Source organism: Malus sylvestris, chromosome 11 (genome assembly GCF_916048215.2).
Source record: "Malus sylvestris chromosome 11, drMalSylv7.2, whole genome shotgun sequence".
NCBI lineage: Eukaryota > Viridiplantae > Streptophyta > Magnoliopsida > Rosales > Rosaceae > Malus > Malus sylvestris.
In genome coordinates, this window is record NC_062270.1 from 34,395,277 (window position 1) to 34,421,615 (window position 26,339).

The following is a 26,339-nucleotide window of genomic DNA, read 5'->3' on the forward strand; positions in this document are numbered from 1 at the left end:
TCTACATGTGAAGGCTTCAAAAGGTGTTTTGTCCAACACATATGTTGTAAAACATCTATTCTGCAAATACACAACAGTACTCACAACTTCTGCCCAAAAAATAACAGAAATTCCTTTCTCAACCATCATGGACCTTGCCATTTCACCAATTGTTTTGTTTCTTCTCTTAGCAACTCCATTTTGCTAAGGGGAGTAAGCAATAGTTAGTTGCCTCTCCATTCTTATGCTTGCACAGTAGACCAGAAACTCATGTGAAGTGTATTCACCACCTCTGTCACTCCTTAGCTTCTTTAAACTGAAACCACTTTGCGATTCAACAAGGGCTTTGAATTTCTTGAACATATTGAAGGCATCAGATTTGTTTATGAGAAAGTATACCCAATATATTCTTGAGAAATCATCAATGAATGTGATGAAGTACCTATTCCCACAAATGGACTTATTTTGCATTGGTCCACACAAATCTGTGTGTACCAACTCAAGTGGATAACTTGTTCTCCATATTTTCTCCTTGTCAAATGGTTCTCTGTGGTGTTTCCCATATACACAACCTTCACACACACCTTTCATTTATGTCAAATTAGGTAATCCAAGTACCATTTCCTTCTACTGCATCTTATTCATACTACCAAAACTCAAGTGGCCCAGCCTTTTATGCTAAAACCAAGAGTCCTCAATCACATATGATTTTCTTGCTGCAGGGGTTATACATTCTAGTGAGAGGGGAATGCATTTATTTCCAGCCATTATCACTCTTGCTACAACATTGTTGAGGTTGCTGTCATGAAAGATTATTGCCATATTGCCCCCAAATAAAACATAGTATCCATGCTCCATCATTTGGCCTACACTTAGTATGTTTTCATCCAAACCTGGAACCAGTAACATTTCATTTATATACCTTTTCCCATGCTGAGTTTCAACCACTAGGGAACCTTTCCCAGTAGCTTGTACAAGGTCTCCAGTGCCCATTTTTACCTTACATGTCATAGTTCTAACAATGTTTATCAAAGCAGACTTCTAAGAAGTCATATAGTTATTGCATGCACTGTCCACAAACTATACAAATCTATCTTGTGCAATTGAAGTTGAATGACAAGCATAGAACATGGTTCCTGTGGTTACTTCTTCTTCCTTTGCATAGTTGGCTACTTGCTTGTGATTATCATAATCCTTTGCAACATGACCAAATCGATTACATTTCCCACACTTGGCTTTTCCTTTGTATTTACACACACCAAAATGATACTTCTCACAGACTTGGCACTCTGGTTTCACACCACTTTGACTACTACTCCTTTGCTTGTTCTTAGGGTTGAACTTATTATTCCAACTTCCTCCAGGATTGTTGTTCCAGTTTGTGCCACTGTTGTTGTTCCAATTCGCACTTTGAGACCAATTCTGTCCCTTCTTATGTTGTCCCTGCCACTTCTGATTTTGCTTATTTTGTGAACCTTTGTAAGCTCCAGAGGCATGGTTGTTGCCAACTCTGAGACTACTAAAGGCTCTCTTAGTTCCTATCAACCTATCCCTCTCGTCATGCAAGTCTTATCTTTTATCATAGACTTTGACAGATGCTATAACTTCTTCAATTCTAATAGTGTCTAGGTCTCGGGTTTCCTCTATAATGGACACAATAGACTTATATCTCCTACTTAAACTCATCAACAATTTTTACATAATTCTTTTTTCAGGCACATCTTCACCAAGTGACTTCAGGTTATTCACAATTTCAAAAAACCTAGCCAAGTAATCATCTAAGGTTTCACTTTCTGTCATTCTCAAATATTCAAATTCAGCCCTAACTGCTTGAACTTTTTATCACCTTTGAACTGCCACCATTTCTCAGTGAGTATCAGTGAACCAACCAAAAAAGGAACCACCTTTATCCCTTTTGGGAATTTCAAAGGGAGAACCTCACTCACAGTTTACGCCCCCCTTGGAATCAGACCTAGAGCTTTGATACCATGTTTAAATGGTACTAGACATAGCTTCTTAGGTTGATTAACATATGAAAAGTGAAAACTTTAGAGCAGAAAGTTTTGAGAAAATGATGAACACAGAGAATAGAGAATGCTCAGTATATTCATTGATTGAAATTGAAGAAGGAATATACAAGGCTATATCACCCTAAACAATCAACTGCTCAGATCCTATTTGTCAGGGAGTAAAGACACATCTCTAGCCATTCAGGCCATCGGAGGCTACGATCCTTCCACTTGGGAGAGGATCAGATGACACAGTACAATCCTAAACAGATAGGAATAACAACTGCAATTTTCTAAAATTAGAAACTAATCTAGCTGTTGCGATTTAAGTTTAACGACTACTTCGAAAAATGGCAAGTTCTTCATTCCTTCGATTTCTTCATTCTATTCAACTCCTTTCTACATGATTATCATATGAAGATTGGCATTAAGCTATTTTCAACATCAAAACTCATACTGGATGTGGTAGACCATTATAATAGACTTCAAAATTTGGGTGTAGTCAATTATAATTTTAAAAGAAAATTTTAAAAGATTCTAAAATCATGGTGTAGTCAAGTAAGGATTAGAGAGGATTTTAAAGAATATATCCAAATCCAGCAGTAGCTTATGCACCTTAGAACTTTTTGGTGAATTAAAGTGGCTGGTTGTAGGTGGTTGTGAGCCAATGATCTTTATTTTGGTTAGTTGATTTTTTTTAATTATAATTCAAATGAGAAAGAGAAAGGCATATTTGCTTGGTTTGTATTTCTATATCAATATAGTATGTTTATGTCATGTTTAATTTTTTTTTCTTTTTCAAATTGTGCACTGAGAAAGAAATTCATTTGATATTGTAGAAATCAACTAAAAAATTTTAAGAAATCAATGAAAGAAGTCCATACGAAATCATAGAAATCTACAATAGAAATCTAAATTTGTCAAAATCCATATAGAATTGTAGAGTCTACTAAAATCCTTTGAAATTTGTCACTTAAAAAAAGTCTATTAAAATCTTCTGAAATTCAAATTGACTACACCCCTAAGTTATTTATGTTCTTTACACTCCTTTTAGGGATGGAATCAAAACTCATAATGTTTGTGGTAGTCCGAATTTGACTACTCTTTCAATGGAAAGAAGAAACACACATTTGGCTATCGTCATGTGGTTTCAAATTTTCAACTTTGTCCCTTTTTCATTGATGTTATCTAAAAGAATATCCTGGTTCAGTGGTTCCGTTATTTTTCAAGCAATCATGAGTTTTAATATCTTATTCTCTTGCATTGTTTTCTTTCATTGTTGTTCGCGTCAGGAATTTCCGTCGGGGAGGCTTCCTGGACGACGAGCACACAGCTCCCCGGGAGGTTTTGGCGCCGGTTGAGGGCTACTGTCGAGCTTCTGCTTCACTGTCGGGCTTTGTCAGGCAAGTCTTGTCGGGCAAGTCTTTATCGGGCAAGGCTGAAAGAGAAGGACAGAGTTAACTTTGAAAAGTGCCTTTGTGGGGCCTTAGGTGTAGGCCTTGAGGCTCACAATCAAGATTAACTTTTAGGTGCTTAGGCGTGCCACTACCATCTTCAGCATGGCAGATGTAAAATGGATGTCGAGTTTTAGTTGTATATATGTATGTACCCGAGAAACCGTGTTAGATATAACATGTGTCTTTGTGGGGCCTTAGGTATAGGCCTTGAGGCTTCCTATCAAACTAAATCGGTGCTCGAACACATCATATTTGTTCTCGTGATTGCAGGAGTCTTATAACTATTATACTTCTGATTACCCGAGTCCGAGAGATAGAATGAACCCAAATAGGTGCCTTTGTGGGGCCTTAGGTGTAGGCCTTGAGGCTTCCCATTAGAGTTCGTTCTTATACTCAAACGTTCTAGACCGCAGAACAGAATGAACCCAAATAGGTGCCTTCGTGGGGCCTTAGGTGTAGGCCTTGAGGCTTCCTATCAGAATCCATCCCATGCTTAAGCGTTCTATGATAATAATAATATAATAGAAATAAAACTAAGAGGTAGGTCGATTACTTGCGCCCCAAGTAACTTCGGACTTCTCGTTTATCAAGGACTGTTGTGGATGGGTTAAGTCCACATAAAGTTCTTTTTTATGCCTTGAGGCCAAGGACTTTTAACTGATCAGATTTGCATGCCCGAGGGCTTAGGACTTATATCTGGTTTGAATACTGAAGATATATTCAAATCGGATCCAAGTACTGAGAAAGCCTTTTAATGGTCATCTTGCTAGAAATAACTTGCATATAACTGGAAGTATACAACATATTGCTAGGCTTAATGAATGAAAAGACAAAAACAAAGCACAGAAGGTCGGGCAAGGTTAAACCTTATCAGGTAAGGCTGCTCGTCTTGCAGGTTCCTATCTTTGTAGTTTTGTCAAGGGTCTGAAAGTTTAGAGAGAGAGAGAGAGAGAGATAGGGAGGTTACAAAAGATAAATCGATACTACAACAAGGTTGAGCAGGGTAGCAGAGCTATTACAAGGGTTTGAAGGAAAGGTTATCCCGAGAGGGATGAAGGCTTGTCCCGAGAGGGATGAAGGCTTGGGCTGACTACAACTTCGTTTTGAAGGCAAATCTGGCTTTGAGCAGAGTTTGTGCTTGCATTTGTTTGTTTGATTGAGTGTCCTTATTCCTGATTTCTCTTTCTTCTTATATAGACAACTCGGTTTGGTCTTCTGTAGTAGCAGCCTTGCCCGAATGCGGTTTGAGGGTTATGCCTCATCAGCTATTTTACATGTAATGCCACCATAAAAGTACTTTATGGGTTGTGTAGCTGGTCAGTCTATACCACTTGGCCATTGGGTAGGTGAGCAAGTGGTCTTTATGAGCTGCACCAAGTCAGAAAAGCCCTTTTCTGCTTTTCTGGGTTTTTGGCTGGGCTTCGGCCAATTTGCTGGGCTCTAGCTGACTCTCCCTTCGGGAATCCTATTGGGCCAGCTCCTCTCTTGAGCCCAAAGTCAAGTTTTGATCCAAACAATTGTATTTTATTTGACTGGGGAGAAACTCCACTTGCTTTCTATGCCTTACTTGGGTAGTTGGGAATGGAAAAAAATCAATCTTAAGATGAAATCTCTCTTCAACGTATTGGAGGGTTTGGAAAAATGAAAATATGATATTTTTTTTATGCTCATTTGGTGCTTAAGATTGATTAGATTGGATTGGACAAGATTCAAGCTCAAATGAAAGATACAGTGAATGATTTTTCAGTTTTAAGGGATTAGAAGAGGTTGGATTAGAAGAAGCTTAATTAGTAACTTAATTAGTAACTTATCTTCTAATTTCACTTTCAACTAGTTACTGCAATTTGCATGCATTCTTGTAGAGTCGATCGTATCTTTTATTTTCTTGAAATGAAACCAACATAATTAATCTTAAGCACCAAATGAGCATAAAAATATATCATATGTTCATTTTCCGCACCCTTCAATACGTCGAAGAGAGATTTCCTCTTAAGATTGATTTCTTCCATTCCCAATTATCCAACCAAGGCATAGAAAGCAAGTGGAGCTCCTCCCAAGTCGAATTAGATATAGGGAGGAAGAGAATAATGCAAGAGAAAAATTTCCCATCAGTTCCTCTTCCCCCTAACAACTAAGTATCTAACCACTAACCCTATCACTCTCATAACCAAAAGAACAATATTGGGTACTCAAAGGATGAGTAGGAATTCATATTTAAAACTATTCGTTGCCGATTCATAGAACTGTATTTTTTATCAGAACTGTTGATATTATAAATCGCTCTATAAAGATCGCCTTTGCTAATAGTCAAATAAAATTAAGGTCATTTAGTTAGGTTCTAAAATCTCTTTTTAAGGTGTTGTAGGGTTCTGAAATCTCTCTTTGTATTGAAGGGTTTGGAAATCTCTCTTTTGACGTATGGAAGGGTTTGGAAATCTCTCTTTGACATGTTTCAGGGTTTGGAAAAATTTACACTAATGTGCGGTTATGGTTGCTTGCCAGTTTTCTCAGCATACTAAGGTCTTCGCTTTTTGCTCATGTATATTATAATATATGTAGACCTGTTACTGTAAGCAATAAATTATTCTCTTGCATTGTTCTCTTCATTATATCTTATTTGACTTGGAGGAGCTCCACTTGCTTTCTATGGCTTGGTTGGGTAGTTGGGAATGGAAGAAATCAACCTTAAGAGGAAATCTCTCTTCCACGTATTGAAGGGTTCGGAAAAATGAAAATATGATATTTTTTAATGCTCATTTGGTGCTTAAGATTCATTAGATTGGATTGGACAAGATTCAAGCTCAAATGAAAGATACAGTGAATGATTTTTCATTTTTAAGGGATTAGAAGAGGTTGGATTAGAAGAAACTTACCTCATTTTCGTCATGCCATTCCTCAGGAATTGAAAGTGATGATTCTTCTTAATTAGTAACTTATCTTCTACTTTCACTTTCAATTGGTTACTACAATTTGCATGCATTCTATGAGGGTCGTATTTTTATTTTCTTGAAATGAAACCAACATAATAAATTGGTATCAATTCTTAATTTACACAAGTTGAATCAAAGATGTCTCACTTACAAGTAAAAAGAAATATCACTAGAATATAATATTAGTGGCAAAACAACCTTTTAATCTTTAGTTTTGTTTAGTTGTTTTCCTTCTTATGAGTCATGACCCACGGAGGTCTTCACTTTTTGGTGTCTTTCGTGCCCATGAAATTCTCTTCAAACGTAAATAGGGGTTTGGATAATTCTAAGCAAAAATTAAATAATTATAAATTATTAAAAATAAAATAAAATCAGCTGCATACCTTTGGTTGCTGCCACACATATATGTGTGTGTGTGCAGACTTGTTCGCTTTAAATAGACCTAGCATTCATGTGGTGTTTCCTGTGTTCGTGTTGTTTTCGTGTCATATTCGATATCTTAACGGATTGTGTTGTGTAACATCCGTTAAGATAAACGGGTAAAATGACCCGACCCCAAAAATATTAACGGGTAATATGACCTAACCCGTTACCCGTTAAGGAAAATATATTTTAAATTAATAAATAATCAAATAAAAAACATGATAATTTTTTTGAGTGAAAAAAAAGGTTGCATGCACGCCCAGTGGGACTCGACTCAATCCCACAATTGCTTGATTAGAACCAAAACACAAATGAATCTTCTAGTCCCAAAAATCAAATTTGATTAGAGCCAATCTGTGTACACGAATTTAATTCACACCCATACCCTGCTTCCAAATAGTCATACTATTTGTTGGTATGGTCTCTCATAAAACAATTGGTAACTTTATTCTGTCTGTTTAATTTTTTCATTTATTAAGGTACCATAAGTGATGAGGCTATACAGTATACTCCATAATCCATATGCAGCATAGTAAAAGCCATTTTGGAATCACAAAGGCTTGCCTGGAGGCTGGAAGTGGACGGAGAAACTCATCCGACTTATAACTAATAACCCTAAACCATTCCTCAAATTTGATCTTCTACCAACAGGTCAAATTGTGATAGACTGATAGTCTATAATGATAGATAATACATACCATATTGTCACATTGAAAACATAAAAGCGTATTTTTCTTTTAAGTATATATTTACATTACATACCCAAAATAAGAGCATAATACAAAAAACATTAGAACATTACAAAATATCAAATGTTCAAAAGATTTGCAAAATTAAGGATGTTGGAACATTAGAACATTGAACCTTGCACATTTTCTTCCAATCAAACCCTTCAATTTTCCTCAATCATCATGGGAAAAAGTATTGGAACTTTGGCTTGATATATTGTCTTCAAGAGTTATATTGATGATGTTTTCATTGAGGCTTTCCACATTAGCACTCTCTTTCACATAAACTAGACATAGAAAAATCAAACATTGTAAACCATTCAAATTATGGGTACTAAAAATAATTATGAAAAGAAATAAAAAATAGTTCTATATTATATAAACGATATACCACCTCATTTTCCAAAAAGCCAATCTCGTGTACACAACAAAGCTTGAACCGTGTCGGGCAACAATGAAGTACGATATTGATCTAGCACTTTACCCCCAATACTAAAAGCAGATTCTGACGCAACAGTTGGAATAGGAATTGTTAGCACATCTCTTGCTAACTGAGAAAGTATTGGATAATGAAAACGCTTCATTTGCCACCAAGAAAGAACATCTATATCATGTCTTCTATCTAGTCTTTTATCATCCAAATACTTCTGTAATTCACCTTTTTCAACTGAATTTGGACCATTGTAATTATTATCAAAATCCTACATCATAAAAATAAAAAAAACAGAAACATCATAAAAATTAGGGAACTTTAACGAAAAGCACCTGATACTGTTCACTTTAACGAAAAACCACATTTTTACACTAAAAAGTCAATCTTGTTACTATTCACTTTACCCTTTATTTTGTCCTTATCATTAAAACTCAAAATTTTCAAACCCTTTTCATTAGTTTTCCTTAAAAATTATGCATAACCCAATTTCAAATATAATATTAATAGTTTTAAAGTACTATGTATAAAAAGGAAAATACAAACTTTATATTACCTCAAAGAGAGCATCTACACCTTCTGTTTGATGATTAGACGGCGAGTTCATTGGAATATTTGAATAATTAAGATGAGCAGATATTTCCGAGTACACATTAAAAAGAGCAGTCAATGTGCCATAAACATTTTTATATTCCATAGAATTCACGCCATGAAGCTTTGTGTAAGCCCAATCCACAAGGATCTAAGATGATTGCAATTGACATAATCAAACTGTAATCTGACCAATACTTCTCAAATTTCATGCGCATATAAGCCCCCATCTTATTCATGAAACTATCACAGTCATCAATGGCTGCCTTAATTTGAAGCTGAATTACGAACACTTTAGGGAAGAATAAATTTGATGTGGGGTACTTTGTCCCAGAGAATAAGCATGTAACATCATAAAAGTACCCCAAAAACTTCGAAATCTTCACCACTATATCCCACTCTTCAGAAGAAGGACAACTTTCAAAATTTGAATCACTCAATCCTAAATTAATAAAAGCATATCGATAGAAAATGACACTATCTACCATAAGATAAGTTGAGTTCCATCTAGTAGGGACATCTTATCTCAAACCTCTCTTACTATCCAATATCCCTACTTGCCTAACACATTCTTGAAACTTTAGTTTCCTAGCCTCAGAACCCTTTATATACTTGATGCATTCACGATTTTTTACCACCGAATAATCAATTTCTTTAAGTCCATCTTGGACTGTCAAATTCAAAATATGAGCACAACAACGCACATGAAAGAAGTCACCATTCATCAAGAGAAGACCTCTAATATTTAATTGATTCCTCAAAATGTTAACAAAACAAATATTTTAAGAAGCATTATCCAAAGTAATAGAAAATAACTTCTTCTCAATCCCCCACTCAGTTACCAACGCACTTATTTTCTCACATAATGCAACACCAGTATGCGGAGGAGGCATGTGACAAAAACTTATGATTCTTTTATTCAATTTCCAATCCTTGTCTACAAAGTGAGCAGTAAGTGCAAGATACCCATCGGTGCACTGAGATGACCATAAGTCTGATGTCAAACAAATTCTACCTTCAACTGAGCCTAACAAATTATGCAGTGCTTGTTTTTCAGTTTTGAACATCCTCAACACATAAGCTTTGACAATATTTCGACATGGTAGCTTAACATCAGGAGATACATATGCCAACAAAGCCTTAATTCCCTCGTGTTCAACAAAATTAAAAGGAAGATTATGCTTGATGATTGCCTCTACTAATAAGCCACGGAATACTAGAGGATCAAACTTTTGGGAACACAATTCAGATGCCGACATAAACAATTCAACATTATTCTTTGCAGGGCATGTATTCAAATGTCTTTTCATATTTCCTGTCCCATGATGACTATCATCTATCACTACTTTCTTACAATCTTTGCATTGAGCACAGCTTTTACCATCTTCAAAAATAGTATCCAATTTAGTGAAAGTGTTCCAAACAGGAGATCGAAGTTTTCGCTTACCTAAATTGATTGCTCTAGCCTTTTTCTTTGCAAAACTCGTATTTGTATTGTCTATACTTTCGCTTCCAAGATCTCGTTCTGTTCCCATTATAATCTCCACAGACTCCTCATCGTTTACTAAATCTGAATCTCTAGCATCCATTGCTTCTGAAACAAAATGGGTATAAATTAATTAATAGCTTTTTTTAAACAGGTAGGATATTACTAACAGTAACAATGAATATTACTAAGCAATAAAGCATTCAGCATTAGACAAGAAAATACCAAGTTTTCGATGTGGTGCACATTGCACTGAGTGCAATTCAATTGGTATACTGACTACTGAATGCAATTCAAGTGGTAAACAGTCAGATTCAAAAATTTAATCTCAGGCCCTTGTGCGAGAGATTCAAGTTTTTTAGCACAGTATCATATATTGCATGCTTTCACTTAGGGCGGCTTTGGGATTTCACATATGAGGGTTAACTGCGGTATGATCCCTGATAGAAACTGCATCCAATCGTCCTCACAAATCCCATTTGGCCTCCACATGTCAACCTTTAGATTCTGGTAGAACCACCTCATCCAATTTACACAATCGAAACTCAACATGGTGTTACCAGATCTCGCTATGTTATGCTGATTTCGGTACTAAAAACACAGAAACTCAAATTCAAGGCTAGTGAAAACAAGCAATGACTGTCTAAAGTACAAGAATTCCAGTCAATTCAAATTACAAAAGCAACTAACACAATAATATAAAACACTAGCCACTAGCACCCGCCTGCAATGTTTAACCAAAACAACTAATTATAGTCATCCTAAAAACATGTGGCCGGCTCCGCCTAGTATGTCAACAGTAAGAGCTAATACGAAATTTACCCATTAGAAACCATGGCCCTATGTCATTCGTAGAGTGATGGGAGAAATCTTCACGAGTAAGAAAAATAAACAGAGGACTTACTGTACAGGCAACTATACTCATCAAGTAATTTTCGAAATTTACGGTTTTAAAAGCTATCAAACTCATGTACTTAACAAGCAGTAAACACACTCAGCAAACGAAATGTAGAAACTCAAATACCCGTTGAGCAGATTTCAACAGAAAAAGTAAACAAAAACATTGCCATATCAGTTAACAAGTCAAATAATCCAGAATCAGAGAATCCCTATATCAGAAAAAGTAAACAAAAACATTGCCATATCAGAAAAAGTAAACTCAAATACTGCTTTGATATCAATAGCTAAAATCCAGAATCCCTATATCAGTTAACAAGTCAAATAAGCCAAACTTAAATCATTGCATGTTGGAACTAATCAAAGATTGTCACATTTTAAAAACAAAACATGGGTTTTTTTTTCCAAGAAATGAAAATTCGTAATTTCGAATGAAAAAGAAGAAACAAAAACATAAGATTTATAAAGATACAACATTAAACAAATGAAAAGAACACAGAAAGTGTGTATATATAGTGATATAAAAATACCCAAGTACGTATATCAGTGTAGAAAGAGTGAAGAGAGAGCAAGGTTACAACAACAACAACAACAACAAAACATGGGTTTTTTTTTTCCAAGAAATGAAAATTCGTAATTTCGAATGAAAAAGAAGAAACAAAAACATAAGATTTATAAAGATACAACATTAAACAAATGAAAAGAACACAGAAAGTGTGTATATATAGTGATATAAAAATACCCAAGTACGTATATCAGTGTAGAAAGAGTGAAGAGAGAGCAAGGTTACAACAACAACAACAACAACAAAGCCTTTTCCCACTAAGCGGGGTCGGCTATATGAATCCTAGAACGCCATTGCGCTCGGTTTTGTGTCATGTCCTCCGTTAGATCCAAGTACTCTAAGTCTTTTCTTAGAGTCTCTTCCAAAGTTTTCCTAGGTCTTCCTCTACCCCTTCGGCCCTGAACCTCTGTCCCGTAGTCACATCTTCGAACCGGAGCGTCAGTAGGCCTTCTTTGCACATGTCCAAATCACCGGAACCGATTTTCTCTCATCTTTCCTTCAATTTCGGCTACTCCTACTTTACCTCGGATATCCTCATTCCTCATTCCCAATCTTATCCTTTCTCGTGTGCCCACACATCCCACGAAGCATCTTCATCTCCGCCACACCCATTTTGTGTACGTGTTGATGCTTCACCGCCCAACATTCTGTGCCATACAACATCACTGGCCTTATTGCCATCCTATAAAATTTTCCCTTGAGCTTCAGTGGCCTACGACAGTCACACAACACGCCGGATGCACTCTTACACTTCATCCATCCAGCTTGTATTCTATGGTTGAGATCTCCATCTAATTCTCCGTTCTCTTGCACGATAGATCCTAGGTAGCGAAAACGGTCGTTTTTTGTGATCTTCGCTAGATTGCTCCGGTCATTAGTGTGGATAAGTATATAAATGGATAGAGATAGGAAAGCAAACACAAGATGTACGTGGTTCACCCAGATTGGCTACATCCACGGAATAGAGGAGTTCTCATTAATTGTGAAGGGTTTACACAAGTACATAGGTTCAAGCTCTCCTTTAGTGAGTACAGGTAAATGATTTAGTACAAATGACATTAGGAAATATTGTGGGAGAATGATCTCGTAATCACGAAACTTCTAAGTATCGGAGTGTGGTATCGTCTTGACTTGCCTTATCTGTCTCATAGGTAGATGTGGCATCTTCTCTGGAAGTACTCTTCCTCCATCCAGGGGTGGTATCTTTAACTGGTGGAGATGCACAAGGTAATGTATCAATTTCACTTGAAGCTTACTTGTAGTTTCAGGCTTGGTCAAGCGCGATACAAACCATGTAGTAGGAGTCCCCCAGGTCGCCGAGCTAGGGGATCTGTTGAAAGAGGTGACATACAAGGTAAGCAATCAGAGCTCCGGCTGATTGTTCACATTCTCCCTATCTTGTAGGCAGCATGAAGGATAAAGAGAAGAAAAATGAGAAGAGATGATATGGGATACTTTTGCTTTTGAAGAAGTAACTTTCCACAGGCTTATTCTTGAACTGAGCTGGAGGGTTTTCTGGTTTCCTCCAGAGTATAAGGCCGACTGAAGAATTTGAAGGTCAAAACAAGTCCATCAAATCTAGAGTACGTTCGACCATGTTGATATGGGATACTTTTGCTTTGACAGAGTAATGGATGTATCGGCACGTGTGCTGTTACGCTTGTCTCCACATGCTTCCTTGTATTCTTCTCACTTGCCCTATCTGTTCCTCAGGCAGATGCAGTATCTTCCCTGGAAGCATAAGATGTTGAAGATGAGTACTCGAGAGCAATGCCAGGTAAGTAATCAGGTAAGGGGTTCCAGGCAGTCAGTTCCTGGCTGGAAACTTGATTCCAAGTGCTAACTGATTGCTCTCTTTCTCCTTGTCTTGCAGGTAAGAACAAGGCCAAAGAAAAAGACAGGGAAAAAGCATGATATGGGATACTCTTGCTTTTAACCCTGATGATATGAGATATTCTTGCTCTAGTATAGCTTGTTTGCAGAGGTATTATCGGGGGGAAAGAAAGCTGAATATTTCGAAAGGCTTCATTGGGAGTGCCCTCTCAGATATGAGGAAGGGTTGAGCATTGTTGCAGGTCTGTCTGTCCGTTGGGGATGGAGGTCGACATATATAGGAGTCTCCTTAACAACAAGTAGTAATGCTATTCCTTTACCCTGCTTGGTCATATCACGGTAGTGGGAGCTGCCAGCTTCACATGTTTTAACTCTGTCAGAGCACTTTGAAAAAGTGGTCTATGGTATCTGGAAAGCTGATGTTGCGTGTGAAGATTACAGACAGCTTTATCCAAGGAGATCCGGCTCTTGCAGTTGGGAAAGTGTTGCCTCTTCAGTTTTCGAACCAGCAATCCTATCGGGGATCTGGCTCTCGAGATTCGGAGAACGATGCCTATTCGATTTTTGAGAAAGCAATCATGCTGGGGGTCTGGCTCTCGAGATTCGGAGAGCGATCTCTTCGATTTTTGAGAAAGTAATCATGTTGGGAGTCTGGCTCTCGAGATTCGGAAGGCGGTGCCTCTTCGATTTTGGAGCAAGCAATCTTGTTGGGAGTGTTTTCTCGAAAATGAGTAAAGGTTGGGCATGTTTGCTAGTCTACCTTGCCACGAAGCACAGAGGTTGACACACAGGGACTTTCCAATTATCCATCAATGGTACTGTTCCTTTACCCTCTCTTCGATTTTTGATAAAGTAGTCATGTTGGGATTCTGGCTCTCGAGATTCGGAGGATGGTGCCTCTTCGATTTTGAAGCAAGCAATCTTGTTGGGAGTTTTTCTCGAATGTGAGTAAAGGTTGGGCATGTTTGCTAGTCTACCTTGCCACGAAGCACAGAGGTTGACACACAGGGACTTTCCAATTATCCAGCAGTGGTACTGTTCCTTTACCCTTGTGGGTAATAATATGGTAGCTAGACCTTCAAAATTTATGTGTCTAAACTTTGTTAGTGCTGTTTCTTTGCTATTCTTTTACCCTTCTTGGTCAGAGCGATGTAGTGGGAGCTGCAAGCTTCACGTGCTCAACTTTGGCAGAGAACTTTGGCAAAGTTATCTGTGGTACCCATGAGCTACTGTTGCGTGTGGGAAGTGGGTGATTGAACAGTAAGACTCATGTGCTTTCTACTTCACCAGAAGTCTTCGACAAAATGCCCATAATTTCTGCAAAGCTGAGTGTGTGTGTGACAGGTGCTGTCAAGGCTGGAAAAGTAGGTGCCTCTTCGATTTCTGAGATCGGCCTTCGTGGTCTTTGAGCAGCCCAGCTTTTGAGAAAGCAAACGCCTCTTCGATTTCTAAGATCGACCCTCGTGGTCTCTAAGCAGCCCAGCTTTTGAGAAAGCAAACGCCTCTTCGATTTCTGAGCAGGCACCTCTTCGATTTTTGAAGCTCCGTCGAGTGCAAATTTTTATAGGGGCTGGCATTAAGTTCCAAAGCACACTTGAATCTCCACCAGTAGAAGCACCATTCTTGCACTTCTAAGATCTTGATTTGTCTGACCTCTTCTCTTTTCAACCCCTTTGAAAATGTCTGGCCCCTCCGACCGTCGTTTTGACTTGAACCTTGTTGAAGAGGTAGCCCCGCCTTCTCCAGACAACATATGGCGCCCATCATTCGTCTCCCCTACTGGTCCTCTTACCGTTGGGGATTCCGTGATGAAGAATGATATGACCGCTGCGGTGGTGGCCAGGAACCTTCTCACTCCCAAAGATAACAGACTACTTTCCAAACGGTCTGATGAGTTAGCTGTTAAGGATTCTCTGGCTCTCAGTGTTCAGTGTGCAGGTTCTGTGTCTAATATGGCCCAACGCCTATTTGCTCGAACCCGCCAAGTTGAATCATTGGCGGCTGAAGTGATGAGTCTCAAACAGGAGATTAGAGGGCTCAAGCATGAGAATAAACAGTTGCACCGGCTCGCACATGACTATGCTACAAACATGAAGAGGAAGCTTGACCAGATGAAGGAATCTGATGGTCAGGTTTTACTTGATCATCAGAGATTTGTGGGTTTGTTCCAAAGGCATTTATTGCCTTCGTTTTCTGGGGCTGTACCGCGTAATGAAGCTCCAAATGATCAACCTCTGATGCCTCCTCCGTCTAGGGTTCTGTCCAGTACTGAGGCTCCGAATGATCCCCCTCCGGTGCCTTCTCTTTCTGGGGCTCTACCGACTGCTGAGACTTCTCCTAAGCAACCTTTGTGAAGGCTCCCTCTTGTTTGTTTATTTTGACTCATGTATATGTACATATTTGTAGCTTATCGGGGATATCAATAAATAAGTTTTCCTTCATTTCAATGTATTGTGTTAAATACACCAAAACCTTCTTCGCTAAGTTCTTTGAATTTTCTTTTGTTGAAGCTTTGTGAGTGGAGCATGTAGGTTGAGGTAGTGTTCCCTTAATTTCCTGAGTGAGGAAAACTTCTCGGTTTGAGACTTGGAAAATCCAAGTCACTGAGTGGGATCGGCTATATGGATGTTAGAACGCCATTGTGCTCGGTCCTGTGTCATGTCCTTCGTTAGATCCAAGTACTCTAAGTCTTTTCTTAGAGTCTCTTGCAAAGTTTTCGTAGGTCTTCCTCTACCCCTTCGACCCTGAACCTCTGTCCCATAGTCGCATCTTCTAATCGGAGCGTCAGTAGGCCTTCTTTGCACATGTCCAAACCACCGTAACCGATTTTCTCTCATATTTCCTTCAATTTCGGCTACTCCTACTTTACCCCGGATATCCTCATTCCTAATCTTATCCTTTCTCGTGTGCCCACACATCCAACGAAGCATCCTCATCTCCGCTACACCCATTTTGTGTACGTGTTGATGCTTCACCGCCCAACATTCTGTGCCATACAACATCGCCGGCCTTATTGCCGTCCTATAGAATTTTCCCTTGAGCTTCAGTGACATACGGCGGTCACACAACACGCCGGATGCACTCTTCCACTTCATCCATCCAGCTTGTATTCTATGGTTGAGATCTCCATCTAATTCTCCGTTCTTTTGCAAGATAGATCCTAGGTAACGAAAACGGTCGCTCTTTGGTATTTCTTGATCTCCGATCCTCACCCCTAACTCGTTTTGGCCTCCATTTGCACTGAACTTGCACTTCATATATTCTGTCTTTGATCGGCTTAGGCGAAGACCTTTAGATTCCAACACTTCTCTCCAAAGGTTAAGCTTTGCATTTACCCCTTCCTGAGTTTCATCTATCAACACTATATCGTCTGCGAAAAGCATACACCAAGGAATATCATCTTGAATATGTCCTGTTAACTCATCCATTACCAACGCAAAAAGGTAAGGACTTAAGGATGAGCCTTGATGTAATCCTACAGTTATGGGAAAGCTTTCAGTTTGTCCTTCATGAGTTCTTACGACAGTCTTTGCTCCTTCATACATATCCTTTATAGCTTGGATATATGCTACTCGTACTCCTTTCTTCTCTAAAATTCTCCAAAGAATGTCTCTTGGGACCCTATCATACGCTTTTTCCAAATCTATAAAAACCATGTGTAAATCTTTTTCCCATCTCTATATCTTTCCATCAATCTTCGTAAGAGATAGATTACCTCCATTGAAGAGGGAAAAATACTTACACAGAAGTGGTTGTACGAATGGAGGACAAGAAGATCGTGGCCGTCAGATTAGAGCTTTTTGGAAGAACAGACGGCGGGAGAGAGGCTAGGAAGAACAGACGGCGCCGCGGCGGGTCTGGAGAGAGGGTACGGGAGTGGGGAGAGAGAAAGAAAGAAAGGGATTAGAATTTTAGGGCTGAGCGCTGGCTTCTGATCAAATCAGATGGAAAAAATTGGAAAATAATGGAAAATATAAGGGGTCTTTTTGTCCAAAAAAGTTTTAATAATATAAATGAAATAGAATCTAACGGTAAAGATTTATTCTCATTTATCTGACGACTGTTATTTAAGTAAAGTATTTAATAGTTTTTTAATTAATGTAGAAGTATAAAAAATATAGAAAAAAATATATAAACGCTCGTAATGACAAGCTTTACAACTTTCGTGAAGAGTTGAACTTCGAAATTCGCCACTATAATCATATAAATCATAGATCAAAATTTAACCGTTGATTGTTGTTTACATTTACGCTTCATTTTTCTCATCAAATTTTGTTTTTTCAGATTTTGTTTTTTGAAAACATGATCTATTAGAGGATGCAAGAAGATGAACGGTTTGGATCGTTGATATTATGTTCAAGTTTTACGGTTAGTGAAAATATTGCTTGATGTTTATAAAGTTTCTACAAACTATATGACATCGACTCATATTTCAGTTAACCGTAAATATCGAAATGTGATATCAAAGATCTGAACCATTCATCTTCTTACATCTGCTAGATGATCATGTTTTGAAAAAAGAAAATTTTACAAATGAAATTCAGTAACAAGAATAAAGCTTAAATGACAATCGATGGTTAAATATAAATTTAAGGTTTATGGATTATAGTGTTGGATTTCGAAGCTGATCCCTTCATGAAAGTTGTAAGGTTTGTCATTATGAGTGATTGTATATATTTTTTTTACATTTTTTACACTTCTACAATAATTATTATTAATTATATTAATTTTTCCCTCAAATAAAAAAAATTATTCATGAGGTTTGGAGGATTTTAAAAATCTAAACGATAATGTAAGTGTAACCATTTTCTACTCGTGGAGAAATAATGATGAATCACAAGTGTTTATATATTCTTTCACATTTTTCATACTTGTATGTATGTCTTCTTAGTTCTTGCCCATACAAATACTATACTAGTTTATTTTAATTTTGGACAACAACATGTTAAGTAAAAATTTATCCTAGTAATGATAATAAGAAACTCTCATAATAAAAGTAAATAATGACAAAAACTTTTTTTTTGAACTTATATAGAATAATAATACAAAACTATATATTTAATATAGAATATATTGTATATATTAATATGGCTATTGTATAAACATGATATAAAAGATTTATAATAAATCTTTTAGTAATATGGCTGTTGTATATATTGTATATTGTATATGCTAAAAGATTTATAATGAATCTTTTAGTAATTAAACTTTAAAATTATCAAAAAATTTTTTTTTCTTAACGGGTCGAAATGGGTCACCCACGTGTTACCCGCGTGTATACCTGTTAAGAACTCGTTAATAACGGATCACCCGATAATGACCCCGATTAGTTATCGTGTTGACCCGAAACCCTTTATTTTCGTGTCGTTTTCGTGTTGTGTTAGAAACTGTCGGGTCTAGCTTTAAGCAATACCTAAGTTAAAAAATGGCCCATGGCTTCCTCCTCATCTTTTTATTCTCTTACATTATCTCTACAACAAACATTCATGCATGCAACCAAATTGAATGCACCTCCCTCCTGGACTTTGCCCTCATTCTATCTTCTCCTCTGAATCGGAGTAGTTATGTTGATTGTTGTCATTGGAATGGTATCACTTGTAATCGAGAGGGTTGGGTCACTCATTTGCTCTTACCCTCCAAAGGGCTCAAGGGAGGTATGCTTGTCTCAAATGAGGTATTCTTCTCGTCCTTGAATCGCCTCGAGATCCTTAATTTGAGCTATAACCTTCTTTATGGAGAGATACCATTTTCTCTATCACCTAGAAATATCCAGACAATATATTTGTCAAGCAATCACTTTCATGGTGCAATTCGATCTTCTTTCTTCCAACAAGCTTGGAATTTGAATAGTTTCAATGTTAGCAACAACACCTTGTTTGGGTATATCCCTTCATATATTTGTCTCTGATCCTCTCCTTCCATTAGAGTATTGGAGTTTTCCTCCAATGAATTTAGTGGCAACATTTCTCATGGGTTTGGTGGGTGTTCCAAATTGCACATTCTTCGCACCGGTCACAATAATTTGTCAGGATCACTTCCAAAAGATATCTATAACATTACCAAACTTGAGGAACTTGTATTACCTCTCAATTCATTAAATGGAGCCATTAGTGAAATAATTGTCTGCCTCACCCAACTCACAATCCTTGAGTGGTGTGATCCCCCTCAATTTTGGGAAGCTCTGGAAGTTGAAATTCATGAATTTTGATTTCAACATCTTAGAAGGTAATTTGCCCCCATCTTTGATGAATTGTACAAACCTCATAGAACTCCATTGGATATTCAACTACTTGGAAGGATACCTCACCACAGCTAATTTCTCCAAACTCAACCACCTTAGTAAACTTGACCTACTTAAGAATAACTTCACTGGTGTCTTTCCGATAAGCCTTTACTCATGCAGGTTCCTAAAAGTAATTCGGTTGAGTGATAATCCTTATCTAAAAGGACAAATACAACCTGAGATTCTTTCATTGAAACCCTTGTCCTTCCTCTCGCTTTCTTATGTACGGTTGACCAATGTCACAAGGGCAATGAAGATACTAATGCATTGCAAAAGTCTTTACACACTTCTCCTTAACGGTTCATTTGACCATAAGGCAATGCCAACTGATGATGACATGGTTGATTTTCATGTATTCCAGAATCTTCGTGTCTTGACCTCAGACGAACTGTTGAACAATTTCTTCTAGTTTTGAACTTGAAACAATGCGTGGATAGTCTTTATCTCAAGGTTTGTGTGACCTGTGACAAAGGTGATGTTGATGTGGGATTTTGTTGATTCAAGGGTCTTGGTGACTTGCTCTTGAATCGAATGTCATTACAAGTTTTGAGCTCGCAACAAAGTCTTGAAGGAATTGGCATAAGTGCTTGTTGATTCTTCAAGGGAATGCTTCAGCTTTGGTCAAATGAAAGCTTTGGCTTTGGTTATGTGTTCTTCGAAGAGAGCTTTGGCAGCATATTAGTCTTCAAAGATTTGGTGCAAAGGTTCCTCTGGATCTCAAGAATTTTCACCCCTTTGTTTGTCTTGGGATCTTGTATTTATAGACTTCTCAAATCTTGCCTTTGGATGGATTTTGCTTTGATTTGTGTCTTGATTCATCCACGAGAGAATCTAGACATGTTTTGTGTCTTGTTTTGGCCACTCTCTCTTATCTTTGCCGAATTATAGGGCTTCTTGCCTATTTTGTGAGCAATCTTCAATTCTTGCTTATTTTATGAAGATGCTTTAGCTTTCTTTCCGGTTTAGGGAGCAATTTGGATCCTCTTGCCGGTTTTAAGAGAGATTTTCTCCCTTTTGCCGATTTTGGAAAGGTTTTGTACTTCCTTTGCTTGATTTGTGCCACATGTCATTGATGAGTTGTTTATTTGTGATGAGTCATATGCCACGTGGAGTTTTGTGATGCATCATTTGTTTATAACAAAATTTACATGTCTACAAATGCCCCCACTTCAAGATACGTTGTAGGCATGTGCTTGCCATATGCAGGAAATGTGTTTTGAAGTCCTGCAATGTGAATGTTCTAACTCAAGGGTTGTCAAGACTTGATCTTGAATTAGTTTGCTCCTTCAAGGGCCGTAGTGGCGTATTTCTTGAATTGAAATGATGAATTTCGTCAAGGGCCGTTCGAGGTGTATTTCTTGAACAAAACATTTCTTCAATGACCATTGAGGCTTGATCTTGGATGAATTGCAAATTTTCTTCAGGGCCGTAGAGGCGATCTTGAATGAAAATGTAAATTTTCTTCAAGGGCCGGAGAGGCTTGATCTTGAATGTAATGAAAATTTTGAAAATGGACAAATTGGCACATATTTATCGTGCGTATTTGATTTTCCATAATCTTTGGCAAAATACTCTTGGTGTATTTTGAGACTTGGATTTTTTTTCCTTGTGGGTGTAGTAAAAATGCTTTTCCTTCCTTAAGTAGGAATCTCCTTCAATTTTGGTAATGAGGGTGATTTCCTTCAAGGTGTTGTAAAGCTTTAATGCTTGTCCTTGGGTAAGTAGGATTTGCATTTTTTCTCTCCTCCTTTTTTTTTCCCGGCCATGTCGGTGTTTTCCCTTTTGGTTTAGGAAACTTGAAGACTTGTCCTTGCTTTAGATGGATTTCTTCTTGTATTTCAGCAAATAGAGGTATTTTCCTTTAATGTTTTGGAAAATTTGAAGCCTTTTCCTTACTTCTTTGTTTCCTTTTATTTTCTCCTTGTTGCCGATTTCATGTTGCCTTTTTTTGCTTGGAATTTGCTTCCTTTTTTTGGCTGGAATGTGCCTCATTCTTTTGATTTTTCTTTTTCTATTTGGTATGTATTCTCCTTATAGCATGAGGAAGCAATTGACCCTTATTTATTGGGAAATTGGGTGTGTGTTTTTGTCACAAAACCTTCTTGTCGTTCACTACTTGCCGTGCCTTTTGTTGCTGCTGCTTGTCGTGTGTTGTTGCTGCTTAGTGTTGTGCAAAAGATTGCAGGGAAGTTACGCTGTGTAGTGTCTTTTGTTGCAATTTCCCTTGGTGGTGATGTTGTCGTGCAGTGCAAGAAACTGCTTGCGTAGTTGTGTAGTGCGATTGCGTAACACTTTAGCTTTGCTACTATAGCTTACTTTGAAAAACCACCTTGTAGCTTCCCTATTTGCCGTGCTGCTTAAGCTTTTTGTGGCTGATTTCTTTTCGTCGTTGTGACTTGATCATTGTCATCCTTCAATGCTCACGAGGTTTGTTTCGCATGTCTTTTGCTTTAGTGAAGCAATTTTGTTTCTTGCCATCTCATTCTTATGCTGATGTTGTCTTGTTTATTATGTTTATTTAAGAGCGATACCATTACTATTCTTGTGAAAGAAGGCGATCCGCAAGATAGGGGAACGACGTTGAAACTTTGTGCGCATTGACTGCCCTAAGGCGCTTGTTGTTCCTGCGAAAGACAACTATATGCATATCAAGTTGTGGTCTTTTGGAGTATCTTGGGAGGTGATAGATTTTGGTCGATCGAACACGAAAAAGAAGGCATGTACATCGAGAGTTCGTATTTTGAATCATTTGCACCATGTTCTTGACAATCCACTGGCTTCGTTTGAGCTTCTTGGTGATCGTATTCGTGGTGGTGCCATGACTTGGAATGGCATCTTGTCGACTATTGTAGAAGCCGTCTTTGCTGAATTTTACTAGGAGTGGCTTGAAGATGTCTTGAGCCGATCCAAAGATGTGCTTACTAATGTGAGCCTATATCACGCCATATACGCATATTTGTGTAATTATGATCGCCATCATTCCGTCCTTCGTGCATTCTTTGAGAATTGGTGTTCAGCGACCAACACACTTCACACGGCTCAATGGGAGATATCGATTTCACTTTAGGATCTCCATAAGATAGGAGCTTACCAATCCATGGTAAGTTTTATGATGAGGTTGATCCTGGCATAGAGGAATTTTCTCATCGCAATAGCCGAGGACTACCTGTGAGTTGCTGCTATTTGTTTTTGGCGTATCACAAGCTTTCCTAGGAGGCTCAGGGCAAGTCAGGTGTGAAGATATCTTCATGAATCTGATTTTGGTATTAGGGTGCCATGAAGTATAAGAAGCATTCGAAGAAAAATGGCCGCAACAAGACAACCAAGCCGAAGAGAGACTCAGATTCGTCAGGTGCCATTGGTTCAGTTGGGAGCCTTGCCCCTGCTGAGTTGAAAGTGTTTGACGAACTTGGCGTAGTGTTAGAGCATGCGAAAGAATCTTACCTAGTCATTTTTTTAGCTTGTTAGCTTTGTAAGTTTGTCTTCCCTAAAGACGATGTCAACTTTATCTGTTCTGGAGTCTTTAAAGTGGCTAGCAAGATGGCTGTAGGTGAATCTTTTAGCTTTGCTATTCTGGTCTTAGCCAATATTTATGACGGCTTAAATGTTGTTTCAAACTCAACGAACACTGAAGATTGTGCTACTGTACTTCCCTACCACTATATGTACGGTTAGTTGGGTGAGTACTTTGGCACTAATTTTCTTCGTCAACTTCAGTCAAGTCAGGGCCTTCTTCGTCAACTTCAAACAAGTTGGGGCCTTTGATGATAAAGTAATTTGGCGTGCTTTCTGGAAAGAGCCTTGATGATTTGCTGGCGCAATCGTTGTTTAGAAGCTGTGAAGGTTTAAGAATGGACCATCTGCCAAGGGTTCGCTCGGCACTACTAGTCTTTGTAGATGATTCTCGCATTCATTTCTCAGACTTATCTTACCTTACGAGTCTTCATTCCGGATATGTTTCTTTACAATAAGGAGACTGATGTATCATTTAGCCGTATAGTCCTCACTGTTTCAGTAGGCAATTTGGTTTTGTCTAACATGTACTAGGCAAGCTGAAGGAAAATGCACGGCTGGAATCATTGCAAGCCTTGTACATGCATTGAGAGTCTTGTACCCGTGCATGCACAAATGGTTCTATCACTCTGCCGGCTAATGATGAGTTTAAGAGTAATCCAGTGACCCGTGCCTACATAGGTTGGTGGTCAAAGGTACACCATGAAGACTTGGGGACGGCAAGTGGCACCAATTCACGCAATGATGAGCTGAGAGAGGGTTGTTCTGCGATTCCTACGTAGCTAGCACCATTCGATTGTGCGAGTGCAACTCCTTTGCAAGATAGACCTGCGGGTTTAGCTCCTCAATGCCCATGCTTGTCTTCTCAATGTTTGGATACTTCTAAAGAGGCGGGTGATGACGCAACTGACTCACATGAAAATCAACTTATTTTGTGGCAACGTCAACAAGCTTTGAACAAACGATCACTTAAAAGTGCTTGGGATGACAGCGATGTCAATTTTTGTCATAAGAAGAACAAAGTGTTTAGGCCTCTTTAATTTGATGGTCACGTGTCACTTGAGAAAGACGTATGTATTTCCTCATTTCTTGTGATTTCTTTTGCTTTTATTTGTTTAGCTTTTGTTTCCAATATCATTCTTTGTCTTTTTTTAGGTTGGGCCTTCCTGTTCCATTGATTTAGTGAACACAGGAGTTCATTCCTTTGCGGAGATGCTATTTTGAAGCAATCTACCCACGGACGAGGAGATTGGGGATCCGCCTGGTGCAGAGCTTGTTCCAAATCCGCCAAGTGGCCCAAGGTTGCCGAATGTAGATGTAGGCATGCAAGAGTCTGTCATGCGTCTAACACCTTTGCCAGCTAGCTCTGAGATCTCTCTTAGAGGACCGAACCTTAGTGGCACTGAGCATCTTCTCCATCACATCAACCTTCGCGCGACTATAGATATCAAGAGCCATATTAAGAAGAGGATTTCAAAGTGCCTATTGGAGGACCTTGCATTGATCAAGGAAGACTTATCAAAGCTTGTTTCTGCGATTGATAACCTTAGTGTTGATTCCTCACCCTTGAGAGTTAAGATTGCCAAACTTATGGCTGCCTCAACTAAGTATTCTTCCTTGCATGCTATTTCTTTGAAGAAATTGAATCTAGAGCTTAGAGCTCAGCAACTTGCGGCAATAGACTTATCAATTGCCCAAGTTTGGTCTTCTCAGCAAGCTACTTCAGAAGGTTATCAAGTTACATAGACTTCTTTAGCTTCTGTCCAAACGCGTCTAGAAGAGTTGGTGCGAGAACGAGAGCAGTTGGAAGTTGAAGCATCATAACTTCAGTGTGTTCTTTTGGAGCAAGAAGCTACACTTTCTCAGCATCAAGAAGAGATTTCATGCCTAGAGCAAGAGAAAGGCACGGCTATGGAGTTGCTCATCTTGTCTCCTACCGATATGGAGACTTTAAAGACTTTAGAAGGCTTGCTTGAAGATCGTTGTCGTAGTTTTAGGGACACAGCTTTCAAGTAGTGTCTTCTGCTCTTTGTACTTTAAGCCTTCTTTGTTTTTTTTTGCTTATTTTGTAATAAGGCTTTGAAGCCGAATTCTTCCTTTAAAGAAATAAAGTATTCACATTTTGAATTTTCTCTTTATTCTTCAAAATTTTTGTTTTCTTTTTTTGTTGGTGATGTGACTGTACTTGAAGTTTTGAAGTTTCAAGTTGCTTAAGTACCCTCGGTTGAGGAGGGTTCAAGTTGTGACGTAGTTCAAAAAAGTGATGGATTTTTTTTTTTATGGTTTTACCGTATGCAATGTATGCTCTTGCGGGCCAGGAGCGTTGAGTGTCGCTTTTTAAGCTCGTGCGAACAAGGAGAATTAAGTATCACATTTTAAGCTTGTGCGTACAAGGAGCATTGTGTCGTGTGTAGTTTAGGATCATGTAGGCAAGGAGCTTTGTTTATTTGGTTTAGGGGTAGTAGCGTTTGAAGAAACTGCCATTGATGGGGCTGATCTTCAAGCCGTCTTCTTCCATGATTAAGTAGGCGCCGTTGGTGTAGACCTCCTGTATTACGTAAGGTCCATTCCATTTTGATGTGAACTTCCTTTTCATCTTGTGAGTTGTGATAATAGGCCTTCGTAATGCCAAGACAAGATTTTCAGCTTGGAAAGACCTTGGGTGGACTTTCTTGTTGAATGTCTTGGATAGTCGTGCTTGGTAGCATTCCAAGTGTTGTTGAGCTTTGAGCCTTCTTTCGTCGAGTGCTTCCAACTCTTGAAGTCGTAGCTTTGCATTTTCCTTTTTAATCAAACCTTCTTGTATAGCCATCCTTAGTGGGGGATTTGACTTTCGAGTGGTATAACAGCTTCCACACCATATACGAGAGAATAAGGCATAGCTTGGGTAAGAGTCCTATATGTCGTCCTATATGCCCAAAGGGCTTCGCTTATTCTTTCATGCCAGTCTCTCTTTTTTATGGTTTTGCCATACGCAATTTATACTCTTGCGGGCCAGGAGCGTTGAGTGTCGCTTTTTAAGCTCGTGCGAACAAGGAGTATTGTGTCGTGTGTAGTTTAGGATCATGTAGCCAATGAGCTTTGTTTATTTGGTTTAGGGGTAGTAGCGTTTGAAGAACCTGCCATTGATAGGGCTGATCTTCAAGCCGTCTTTTTCCATGATTAAGTAGGTGCCGTTGGTGTAGACCTCCTGTATTACGTAAGGTCCATTCCAT

The 26,339-nt window shown here is 38.4% G+C and overlaps 2 protein-coding genes across 4 annotated transcripts in view; one reads left to right on the plus strand and one right to left on the minus strand.

Moving 5' to 3' along the window:
- Positions 1 to 26,339, plus strand: part of LOC126589686 (receptor-like protein 3) — a 166,422-nt gene that overhangs the window by 116,178 nt on the left and 23,905 nt on the right. The window contains exon 1 of one of the 2 annotated variants that reach the window (XM_050255065.1): positions 18,748 to 18,982. The exons of the other annotated variant lie outside the window; for it this stretch is intronic. Coding sequence (XP_050111022.1) covers positions 18,754 to 18,982 — 229 coding nt within the window. The 5' untranslated portion in view covers positions 18,748 to 18,753. Of the gene's footprint in view, positions 1 to 18,747; positions 18,983 to 26,339 lie in introns of those variants that run through there. 2 annotated transcript variants of the gene reach the window in all.
- On the minus strand, positions 11,724 to 16,785 carry LOC126589693 (uncharacterized). Of its 2 annotated transcripts, none has more exons than XM_050255074.1 (2): positions 16,380 to 16,785; positions 11,724 to 12,207 (listed from the first exon to the last, which is right to left on the minus strand). In XM_050255074.1, exons 1-2 carry the CDS (start codon positions 16,754 to 16,756, stop codon positions 12,030 to 12,032), a joined length of 555 nt encoding a protein of 184 aa, XP_050111031.1. In that variant the 5' UTR covers positions 16,757 to 16,785; the 3' UTR covers positions 11,724 to 12,029. The 2 variants fall into 2 exon arrangements, with proteins under 2 accessions (XP_050111031.1, XP_050111030.1); XM_050255073.1 differs by having other exon boundaries at positions 11,724 to 11,899; positions 16,079 to 16,785.